Source organism: Mastomys coucha, unplaced genomic scaffold (assembly GCF_008632895.1).
Source record: "Mastomys coucha isolate ucsf_1 unplaced genomic scaffold, UCSF_Mcou_1 pScaffold22, whole genome shotgun sequence".
In the NCBI taxonomy this organism is placed as follows: domain Eukaryota; kingdom Metazoa; phylum Chordata; class Mammalia; order Rodentia; family Muridae; genus Mastomys; species Mastomys coucha.
The window spans coordinates 259,107,862-259,118,407 of NW_022196905.1; the positions used below are offsets into that span (position 1 = coordinate 259,107,862).

Below are 10,546 nucleotides of genomic sequence, written 5' to 3' on the forward strand. Positions count from 1 at the left end.
CAGCCTGAGCACTAGCACCATGCTTGGCTAGTATCCTTAAATACTTAATTTATTTAGGAGCAGAGCTTCTCTATATAACCTCAGCTGTCCTGGAACTATGCAGACCAAACTGAACTGAACTGCTTCCACAGTGCAGAGATTAAAGGCAATTTTTTTTTAAGTCTTAGAATTATTCTTTATGTATGGGTGTTTTGCCTACATGAATGTCTGTGTACCCCATGTGCCTGGTGCCAGTGAAGGTTTCAGACAGCTGTGAGCTACCATGTTGGTGTTGGGAATTGGACCTTGGTCCTCTGCAAGAGCAGCAAGCTCTCTCAACTGCTGAGCCATCTCTCTAGCCCCCATCATAACAGGCAATTCTAGAAGTGATAAGCTCCTTTAATCCCAACACCCACGAGGCAGTAGGTGGATCTTCACGTTCAAGGCCAGCCTGGTCTACACACCAAGTTCTAGACCAGCCAAGGCTACATAATAAAACTCTCAAAAACAAAACAAAAATTAAATGGAAAATTAATTTAAAAAATTTTAAACTGATACATATAGATACTGCATATTTAAAGCAGGCTATCCATCACTGCTTTACGGTGGGACCTTCAAAATCCTTTCTAGTTTTTGGAATGTTTAAAAAAATTTACACTGACCAGAAGCAACTTGGAGATAAACAAGAAAGGTTATGGCTTAATAGTGGTGCCTGTGATAGCTATTCTTGGTTGTTAACTTGATTATACTACTTGGAATCACTATATTACACTATACGGAGCTAAGTAACTACACGCCAAGCTGCTGGGCACACCTGTGAGGGGTTTTTCTTGATTGTATCTAAAATGGGAAAAACCCAGCTTAAGTCTGGATACACCTTCGGATGGCAGCCTATACAGAGAACATGTGAGGAGGAAGCTTTTGCTCATTGCCTGCTCACCCTTGCTCACTGACAAACTCATCCCTTCAATGCCACTGGAGCCCACGTTGTGCATGTATATATACTTAAGACAAGCTGAGATACCCTGCCTTGCAGACTGAACAGGGGAAATCTAGGACTATTGAATGGGAGACAGCCATTGCTGGGATAGTTGGACCACAGCCTGTGACTAATAAATGTCATTTTACATACATATTTTCCCCATTCTGTCAGTTCTGAGAACCCTAATCCACTGCTAGTTAGTTTCTGCCAACTTGACACTAACTAGTCACTCGGGAAGAGGGACTATCAACGGAGGAACTGTTGCCCTTAAGACTGTGGTCCTGAGTTACATAAGGAAGCCGGCTGAACAGGCTATGGAGATCAAGATATTAAGCAGCCCCTCCATAGCCTCTGCTTCAGTTCCTGCCTCCAGCTTCCTCCCCTTCGATCTGAGTTATAAGTTGAAATATACCATTTCCTCCCCAAATTAGTTTTGGTGCTTCATCAGAGCAACAGAACCTTAACCAGGACAGAGGGTAGGTGCTGTAAGAGAGGTTACAATGTCCACCTGAGTATAGGTAGTTTCTCCTGGGTGAGGCCCGGGGTTCTGCTCCCAGGAGTGAAGTTCCTTAGGACCACTTGGTAGTCACCCTGTAAAGGAGCTGCTGTCCCTGAACACAAGGCAAAGCTAGGCATGAATGCTTTGACAAGTCAGTCTGTCAGAACAGGTTCTCACTCCAGTTTAAGTCAGCCTCAAACTCATTACGAAGAACTGGACTCAAACTTGTGACACTCTTCTGTACTGGATGCAGGCATGGGCCACCTGGCTTGGGTAGACAGAACTGTGAGTTACTGCCTACCAGCCCTGGTTATATCTTGACACTTCCCATCTCAAAAAATAAGGCAGAGCTGGGGTTGGGGGTGAGGGAGAGTGGGGATTGGGGCCTCACACCTTCCTTTGTTCAGACACAGAGGAGTCAGTTTAGAAGGTTCAGGAGAGTTGGAGCGGCGGTGACTGATATACTTAAGAAGCAAAGGCTGAGGGATCACTGCCCGTCCAAGGCCAGGCTCCTTCAGAGTCAACACCACGCCAGTAGGATCATAAAGGGATATCCTTAACCAAACAAAACTAAACACTTCCTCCAAACAACAAAAGCCAACCAACCAACAAAAAACCAAGAGCAAAATGTCAAATAAAGAGGAGAAACCACACTCAGAGTCCACTGAGGTGACCCTGGCTTTCCCACTTAGTAAAGAACATGGGGAAATGCTGTTACCAGCATTCCAAGGAAAACTCAAGGCAAGGCACCCTTCTCCCTGTACAGCATTCACAGAGGACAACATACAACGCACCAAAAAGCCTGCATGCTATTTCCTAAGATGGTCAAGAATACTTGGCCAATTGATCCAAGCCAATAAGTGCACTGCTTGGGACATCATGGGGTGTTAATCCCCCCCCCCCCATTTTAAATACAAAGCAGCTCTCATTTTGAAGATGTGGAGTAGCTGAGTCAGGATGAACTGGCTTTGGGAATGTTCATGGGCTTAGCTTCTCTTGGGATCTTTGTTCTCATTGCCAATGTGCTGTGTTCACTGTGCAGTGAGGTTTCTCAGGCAACAGTGCTGTCTAATCCCATGGTGCAGCCTGTGAAGCAGTGCAGCTCCTAGCCCCACATCTACTTGGCTGCTCAGATGATGCTCCAGTATGTCAGGATGCCTGGAGCGGGCTTAGGCTAAGAAGACCCACACACGCACCAGAGTAAAGACTAAAATACATCCTCTCAGGATTATGAAAGGCTAGATAGAACTGTTTAATGGGAATGACCTGGGACAAGCAGAAAGAGCTTTGATGGGCAGGCTTGGGCAGTATAGGACTAAGAACCCAAAGCCTAGGCGGCCCCCAGCTCTCCACAGCCCCGCCCTGAAGGATGCCAACTGCACCCCTTCCAAGGCACACATCAGACTTGCAGCTTCCTTTTGGGCTAAAAATATGCTTTCATCTTCTCTGTAGTGTGGTCTCCAGCCGTGGTTCTTGTTTAGCATAGGTGCAGAACTGCTTTGTTGATCTCAGGGTTTGTCCAGTCGCTCCGAATGTCATCCAGGTGATTATCAAAATCCACGAGTGTTTCATAGGAGCGGCTGTCCAGGAGTGATGCTGAGATCCTCTGTGCCTCCGGCCAATCTTCACAGTAGTCACTGCAGGACAGACAGAAAAGTCAGCCTCATACCTACCAAGACCACACAGGCTAAGGACAGAGCAGCTGCTGGGAGACACAGAAACGTGGACTCGAGTGAATGGACAGGTCCCTCCAAACCTAGGGCACTGTAGAACCTAGAGGGACATGGCTGAAGCATCCATTCAATCACAAAGCAAACATTGGAGGAGCATGGTGCCATGGTGTGCGTGGAGAACATGGCGTACCACCAAGACCCTCCACTACACAGGAGCCCAAGCCCAGGCCAAGGCGGCACTGCACTCACTGGTGTGGGTCTCTGCACCGCCACCTGTTCTCGTGCTGCTCGTACACGTGGATCGTGGGCGCTGCGCAGTCCATCGTGAACTTGGCATTGTCCACCTGAAGAGAAGGGAGGGTAGTGACAGGCATTGAGTACAGTGCTGAGAAGGGTGGTGCCTGCCTAGGCTCCCATTTGAGCAGCACATGTATACCTATACCAAGGGACTCTGTGGTACAGAGCGAGTGTGAGCACTCCCCAGCTTTCCACAAAGCTGAGCAGAGTGCCCCAACCAGACCCCTCCCTCACTCCCAGACTAGTATCCAGACTGTGCAATGCATCCCTACTTTCCAACCTCCAGGCTACACTGGCTTTGCCCAGTGGCCCTGGTATTTACTGGACTACCACCAGGGTTTTAAGTTCAGCAGGCCAGGATTGCTGGAGGTGAGAGCCCTGTCCTAATGTTGTGCTGGCAGCAGAACTCACCCACCACCGTGACTAATACTTAAGGGCTGGAGCTGGGGCTGGGGAAGCCCCAGCAGGGAGGCTCACACCACAGGAGGGCGAGACTCACCATGATGAGTGCAGCATCACTGAAGCCCTCTGCGATCCTGGAGGCCACCTTCTCTGCCACCTGGTTTGGACTGTGGAGAATGACCTATGAGCTCTGCGATATTCTAGCTGAGCTGAACAGTCCCCTGTCAATACAGTTCACCACCACCTGAACTAGCAAGTGGGATAGAGCCAACCGATGATGGCGAGTGTTGGCTCCATTGAGATGACTCAGGGTTGTGAATGCCAGGGCAGACCAGACCCTTGGGCATCTTCTGAAGGAAAAAGCTTCCAGAAGTGTAGCCTAGGGCAGCTGACGACCTGCTGGGCTGTGGATTGTACTGGAAGCTGAGTCTGCACTCTTCAAGCGCCTGCTTCTCAAGTGGCTTATCCACAGCATCTCATCACAGGAAGTCCAGGGCCTAACAACTGAATCTTTTTAAATCAAATCACTTTTTAGGACTCTAAGCCATTTTATATCTTCCTATGCTGTGAGCTTTCAATTTGGTGTCATACTGATTGATCAATGACTACGGGGGTAGAGGTCTGCAACTTCTGCGGCTACAGCCTGCCCCCTTCCTCCAGGGCCCTCTTGGCTCAGTAGTTATCCACAGCAGTTTTTGTGACACTAGTCATCCACACAGAGGAAGAATCAAGGGCCAGAGGTCACAGAGAACAAGAGGTGGCAGCAGAACCTGGGGACCTGCGCATAGGGCTTTCACAGGTGTAGACAGTTCCAGAGGTGCTTTGATGGACTCAATGTGACGACGGCACAGCTCTTGAAAACCCCGAGCCTCATGACAGTAGTGGGGCACCTCCAGCTCACTGCTTCATTTCTAGAAGAGTCTATGGGCCATTCTATCGCCCATGCTACATAAGCACACTGGGGTCTGTTGGCTCCATCTAACCACACAAGAAAACCCCAGTACTTACTGTGTGGGTATTTTCCAGCTGTCCCCTGGCTTCTAGCTGGCTGCAGCCAAAGGAAGCCTCTGGAGGACAGCAGAGGGCATAGAAGAGGGACATCAGTACGACTGATCTGGGCCTCCCTTCCCTGATGTGGGACCTATCAGGCTGGCTGCTGGCCATGTCCTGTGGCCAAAGGATGTTGCTCCTCTGGAGGTGGCCTTCTTTATCAGCTCTTCCTCGCTGGCCCTGGAGGGCTAAGGGATGGAGGCTGCTGTCACTGGCTTGGTCCCTGTACACAGCTCCTGAGTTCCATTCATGGCCCACCCCTTCATGAACTGCCCACCTATTAGCTCCTTAAGCCACCCTGACAGAAGACGTCCTTGGCTAGATTTATGGGACTTAGACTGAAGCAGATATAAACTCAGCCTGTTCAGGAGAGAACAGATGTGGGGATATCGTCGATGCAGGAACCTGGAGTCAATTCAGGTACCAAAGATCACACTTTCACCAATAGGCCCCCATCCTAAGAGTTCCAAACCCCAAACCACTTTACTCACTCAAGAGTTAAGTTACCCTGCCTTCCACAGCCTCTAGTTTGGAAGTGGGAGGCAGCAGGCTGGTGGACACAGGCAGACCTGGTGGATGCTCCCCTTCTTTTTGAGCTCCCTCCCTGTACAACAGAGGAACCATGGACAAAACCCTGGCTGCTCATCTGGCCAGTCACCTGCACACCCGAGAAAGCAGGGCTTGGGAGGTGGTGACTTGCACAGGTTTTGCCAACTTAAGCCTATAGAGGGTCCAGATCGCCTCAGTGAAGGCTCTGTGGCTTCGAACCCTCCACCCACAGTGTGCAACTCATACCTGGCATCCTTCACACGCTCATTAGCTTGGTAATAGCCAGCGATCACATAGCTGTTGTCTTTACACCACGAGTCAATCTGAGAGGAACAGAAATGGGAAAAGGACCTCAGCACCAGGTCTTCTACAGCGTACTCCTCCCCAGAAAGGGACAACCCATACATCCAATAGTCCTTCCTCTGATTACGATGAGGTGAGAACTCAAGAGTTCAGGGCCCAGAGGCAGAGTCCTCCCACACAGGCTGCACTGGGTTCAGCAGCCGACACCACACAGCAGCAGCACTGTGTGAATGTATCCTGATCACTTACAACTGGTTCCAACCTTTTCGTACTGTGACAGTGTTGTTTAGAAAATGCTGAGCACACTTAGGCCACCTTAGAATCTTAGATACACAGAAGGTTGGAGATGCCTCATTTAAAGCTAACCTCTGCAAATAAGGAAAACTAATGTTCAGAGAGGCTGAGTATGCATAGTTGATAGGAACAGATTCAGACAGGACCTTCAACTGTCTGAAGTCTTTGATATGGGCTTTTAACAATCTTAGTGATACCTGCCAGGGTTGGAGTACTTCGAGCAGGCACCGGGGGTGGGTGCAAATGGCACCCAGGTCTTTGCAGTGCAGCACGCTTACTGTCCTGTGGGGGAAACAGGAGCAGCGGCAGACTTTGAGGAATTGGCTGCTCTGTGGCTTAGCATATCTAGTCTAGCTTTCTGCAGGACTAATGCCTGCCTGTGGCAGACATACACAAAAATAAAGTAAATCTTAAAGCCAAAATCCAAAACCCTATCAATGCAAGTTGGACATGGTAGCATTTATTTGTGGTTTTAATATTTGGGAACTTATGCAGAAAGATCTTAAGCTTGTGGCAAGAAGCCCATTGACTATGGATGCCTGAGCTACACAAGACTACTGTCTTCCTTTTTTTTTTTTTTTTTTTGGGAGACAGAGTTACTATGCATAACCCTAGGTGTCCCGGAACTCACTCTGTAGACCAGGCTGACCTTGAACTCAAGAGATCTGCCTACTGGGATTAAAGGTGTATGCTGGCACCACTGCCAGGTCCAAGAGAAGTCTTAAAAAACAAAAACAACACAAAAATGCCTGTGTTTACCCCCCTCACCCCCACTGGTTCAGACCCCAGTCTCCTTCATGACTAAAAACAGAAATTAAGACAGGTCTTTAGGTCCTTGGCTCATGTGGGCTAGAATACTTCCAAATTCCTGACAACTCATGAGTTACCATATTGGGACAAAACCAGGGCTCACTGAACCAGCAAAAAATGCTGGTCTTCTACCCAAAAGATTAGAGTTACATCCCCAAATATTTATAATGGCTCCATTGTACAAATCCCTGCAAAGCTAGTCACGAGTTGCCGTCTCCTTTTAAGGGAACAGGTGGTAGAATGTCCCTACCCAGAAGTTTCTCTCCCTTCTCAAACTTATCCCAATACACCATCAGAGGGCCTTACTCTAAATTTTGGGTTTAGCCCCTTTCTCTGAACTCAAAAGACAACCTTGTCTTTGCTGCAGGCAACCCCACTTCTGGCCAGCTCCCCTGTCGTAGGGTCTGCCTATTTTCCATTTACTGCTTTTGAAACAAGATACCCAAAATACACTGGCATAAAAAGCTAATTCTTTATTTCACAGTTGAGCAATCTACAAAAGAGCTGGTTCCTCCTGCGAGTTCTGGGCACCCCCTTTCCAGTCTGTTTTCCTGGGCCTACATGACACCCTTCTGACCCACTTCTGTCTCCATACCTTACCTGTTTAACGAGTCCCATGCTTACTCTGGTACTACACAGAGAATTGAGGACAATCTTTTTGCCCATAAATATCTTTTGAAGCCCGTACGGGTGACCACAGCTATGCTGTATTTACTATTGGGGCACAACACATATTTTTCACCCCAACAACACAGTATCAGTCTTCAGTGAATAGTTTAATCTGTCTCTTTAGCCAAAAGGTCCAGGACTTATATCTGTCTCAAACATACAGGATACCACCTTGAACTTGTTCTCTGAGCACGGCCACAATGCTGACTCCTGTGACAAATGTAATACATGCTTCATTCCTCGTGTCTGGTGAGGACGAATTCCTATGTAAACATCCCAGGCACCCAACTAAATTCCAGTGGAGGACATAATGCTGTGCCCTGGAACTTAAGAACTCTGTGGGGAGGCATAAAGCAAACCAGGCCATAAAAGCTCTGCTTTGGCTCTATGAACTGCAACAAATTTTCACTGTATGTTTTGTCTCCCACCCAACTTATGGATGGACCCAACTATCCATCAACCAGGGAACAGACTCCCTCCTGCAGAGAAATGTTTTAAGAACAGAGATGATGCAGTGGTTGAGAGTTCTGGATATTTTCATAGAGCACCCATGTGGTGGCTCATGACTGTATGTAATGCCAGGGATTTGGCATTCTGGCTTCCACAAGCAACACAGACACACAGACACACACCCCACACACAGATATACATGGAGGCAAACACCCATACACAGGAGGAGAAAGCTCTTAGCTGGTTGTGAACCTGCCCCCTCTGCTCAATGTCTTCTATGTTATTGTGGACAAGTTACACTGGAGAGCTGTTGAGGGACCAGGGCCAATCATTTGGTTCCTGTTAAGACTCTGCACGATGGCCCCTCTCTGCAAGCCTGTTAACTTTGTATCTGAGCACTGTCATCCATCTCAAGTGACTCCATAATAACCAGAGACCATGCAAGGATAAGAGCCACACCACGTCTGACCCTGCATGACCACCAAGTGGAGGGTAACCTGGGCAAACCTTCTGTCTATAGCAAGAAGCAGGCCTTGTCTTCAAGGTTTCACTGAACTACTTGTCAGGCCAGCCCTGACTTCTCCTCAGAAGAGAAGCTGGGGTGCTGCTACTGAGAGGGAAGGGGCCATACGCTGATAGACAGCAGCTGTGGGGCATGGAGTGGGGACAGCAGGAAGAACACTGGCCTGAAACCACAGCATGGTCAGTAAGAAAGTCATCTGAGCAGAATGCAGAGAGCCGCCACAGCAGCAGAAACCAAGGCAGGGGAAAGACAAAGGGCTTAGAGAAACAGGGTTACGCTAATTTCCCTACCAACCATTTTATGGGTTTTTGCTATTAGGAGTAATTCCTTCACTGCCTACGTCAAAGGGCTTGAGGATAAATAATAGGCATAAGTACTTAAACAGATGAAAAGCACCCGGAAATGCAAGGATTTTTATCTAATGGAAAATGATAATAGAAATCCTTTCAAAGGAGTCTCATGCTGCCCGTTGGCAGAGCACACATTAAGAAGTGGCTGGCTTGTCTTTACCACATTCAACAATCATCCTAGTGTGAGGTCCTCGGCAGTGGGAGCCACCAGGATGGGGCCTCACCGAGGTAACTGCATGGGTTCTGCTTGCTGCTGTTAAAACTTCCACAGCCTGCATTTTGACAGCTGCAGGCTCCAAACCCAGAGACCTCTCTGGCTTTCAGTGTGCAAGGTTGCAAAGTAAACAGCACAAACTGAAGAAACTCAGGTGCCATGGTGACTGGCTAGACAGCCCATGGGGAACAGAGGAGAATATTCAGGGCAGAGGGCATGTGTAGGAGGGAACAGTACTAAGAACTCTGTGTGTCTGGTAAGAGACAGAGTGGAGGGTAAGGAAGTATGAGTAGAGAGACAGGGAGCAGTGGGGTCATATCCTGGGAACAGATGCACTGCCTGGAGAGGTACTGCCAGACCCCGGGCCTTCAAGTGGAGTCTGCCACCTGCTGCAGAAGGTGACTCATGTAAGACTAGAGGCTGGCAGGCGATGAAGGGATATAGATTCAACAAGAGCCTGAGGGAGACAGTCCATAAGCATTGGAATTCATCACAACGGAACCCAGGCCTGAGAACTATTAAAGTATATGCTGGGAACTCAGTGTTTGCACTCTGTTAAAAGGCCACAGTGGAGACAGCATTGGAAGAGTGTGGTTACAGCATCTGGTGCACAGAGTCCTCCCAGACAGTCGACAGTCAGACTATCTCAGACATGAAGTCTCTGAGGCAGGTCACATGGCTTGGGGTGCTGGGCTAGCCAGATACTTGAATGCCCCGACCATCCAAACCCTCCAGCTTTGATGAGCCAACTTTTTTAAAGGAAAAAAAAAAATCATCTTGTTTTGTTTTTCAAGGCAGGGTATCATTATGTAGCACTGACTGTCCTGGAACTAGCTGTGTGGAACAGGTTGGCCTTGAACTTTAAGAACGTAAAGGCTACTTTGCCTGGCCCTTGTTTTATTTTTAATTCAGGGTCTACACGTGAGTATGGGCACGTGAATGCAGTGCCCTGGTCTGGAGACGGAGTTACTGGCGGTCGTAGGTGTCTGATCTAATTAGTTCCTCTACGAAAGCAAACAGTGCTCCGACCACTGAACCATCTCTCTAGCCCCTCCATTAGCTGGTGCTTGCACACTTCATTCAGCATAGAGCTTGTCAGACCACTCCAAATGCAAGTCTAACTGAGCCCTGAGTTCAACCCACCACAAGTCGCACTCAGGAGAGAGCCTGAGAACCCTGTCCTACTACTGAAGGCAGGGCCCAGCCAGGTGCAACTCCCTTGCTAACAGAACAATTAAGACAGTGGCTAGAAACAAGCACATGAATCCTCAAGAGATGCTTCAGGCACTAAAAAGCATACTTCTTCAAGAACTAAGTATCACCCACAGATCTTCCTCCCGTTCAGAAAGAATCTTAAAAAAAAAAAAAAAAATCCATACAACAACTCTTCAAGACACTCAAAATGTGCCCAGTAAACGTGCCAATTTGCCTAAAGGCACTTATAGTCCTCCGGAAATTACCTTTGGTGTTTTTAAGTACTGGGTGAGCAAGGCCAGCGGGGG

General features: G+C 48.3%; 1 protein-coding gene across 1 annotated transcript in view; it reads right to left on the minus strand.

Annotated features, from left to right (window-relative positions):
- Window positions 1-2,682: 2,682 nt before the first annotated feature.
- The window catches only part of Emc8 (ER membrane protein complex subunit 8), a 9,221-nt gene continuing 1,357 nt past the window's right edge, over window positions 2,683-10,546 (minus strand). Inside the window, exons 2-5 of the mRNA XM_031341591.1 lie at window positions 5,678-5,754; window positions 3,930-3,999; window positions 3,383-3,477; window positions 2,683-3,097 (exon numbers count right to left, since the gene is read on the minus strand). Coding sequence (XP_031197451.1) covers window positions 2,938-3,097; window positions 3,383-3,477; window positions 3,930-3,999; window positions 5,678-5,754 — 402 coding nt within the window. The 3' untranslated portion in view covers window positions 2,683-2,937. The remainder of the gene's footprint in view (window positions 3,098-3,382; window positions 3,478-3,929; window positions 4,000-5,677; window positions 5,755-10,546) is intronic.